Source organism: Otolemur garnettii, unplaced genomic scaffold (assembly GCF_000181295.1).
Source record: "Otolemur garnettii isolate 467f Iridium unplaced genomic scaffold, OtoGar3 scaffold00003, whole genome shotgun sequence".
Lineage (NCBI taxonomy): Eukaryota > Metazoa > Chordata > Mammalia > Primates > Galagidae > Otolemur > Otolemur garnettii.
The window spans coordinates 25,397,816-25,398,739 of NW_003852398.1; the positions used below are offsets into that span (position 1 = coordinate 25,397,816).

The 924-nt window shown below is 39.2% G+C and overlaps 1 protein-coding gene across 1 annotated transcript in view; it reads left to right on the top strand.

Moving 5' to 3' along the window:
* RBM22 (RNA binding motif protein 22) overlaps window positions 1–924 on the top strand; it is a 13,843-nt gene that overhangs the window by 10,050 nt on the left and 2,869 nt on the right. Inside the window, exons 8-9 of the mRNA XM_023514488.1 lie at window positions 238–402; window positions 648–652. Coding sequence (XP_023370256.1) covers window positions 238–402; window positions 648–652 — 170 coding nt within the window. The remainder of the gene's footprint in view (window positions 1–237; window positions 403–647; window positions 653–924) is intronic.

Here is a 924-nt window from a genome sequence, read left to right on the forward strand (position 1 = left end):
TATGGGAAAAACCCTGAGATATTTGAGAATATTTGTTCATTATTTTCTTTCCTCCTCTCAATAAGCAACACCCACAATAGGATAAGATTTTGGGAGGGAAATACTCACAAGCAGTGAGGCAGATAACCCTGGAGCCCACTTGCCTGGTGGTTAGTCAGTGAAGAAGTTAATCTATTTTCAATCTTCTGGAAATGTCTGTAAGTGTAACCCCATCTTTCTCTGCCTGTATCCCCTCAGAAACCATTTTTACCAGTTTGGAGAGATCCGGACAATCACTGTTGTGCAGAGACAGCAGTGTGCTTTCATCCAGTTTGCCACAAGGCAGGCTGCAGAAGTGGCTGCTGAGAAGTCCTTTAATAAGTTGATTGTCAACGGCCGCAGACTCAACGTGAAATGGGGAAGGTGAGAATTATATTATTTTAAAAGAATACTATTGAGATATTTAAGAAACTCTCTGATTGTTTGGAGATTAGTTAGCTTTTGGCAAACAGGCTTTAATCAACAGGATCTTTAAAGAGCCCTTTAAAAATCATTCTTTGATACTTGATTCATGTAGATGTTGGGGAAATGCTACTTTGGAAATGTATTTGGGGTCATAATTTGTTTTGTGTTTGTGAGGTTTGTGTTTTTGTGACCAACTCTTCTAGGCCAAGTATAATACAAAGGCATGAAAGGTAGATTTTAGGATTTACAAATGAGTTAGACCTAGATTCTTCTCTTAGAGGCTGCTTGCCTACTGGAGAAGATAAAATATAGACTAGCTATTTTAAGTTTGAAATGATGATTGCATAAGAGAGACATAGGTAAAATGCCCAGTTCAAAGGGAGATCATGTTTCTAGCTTGGAAACAGGGAAGAGATGGCTAACAGTAGTTATATCCTGTTGCGGAGAGTTCCCTGTGTGCTGAGTGTTGTGCTAAGCCTG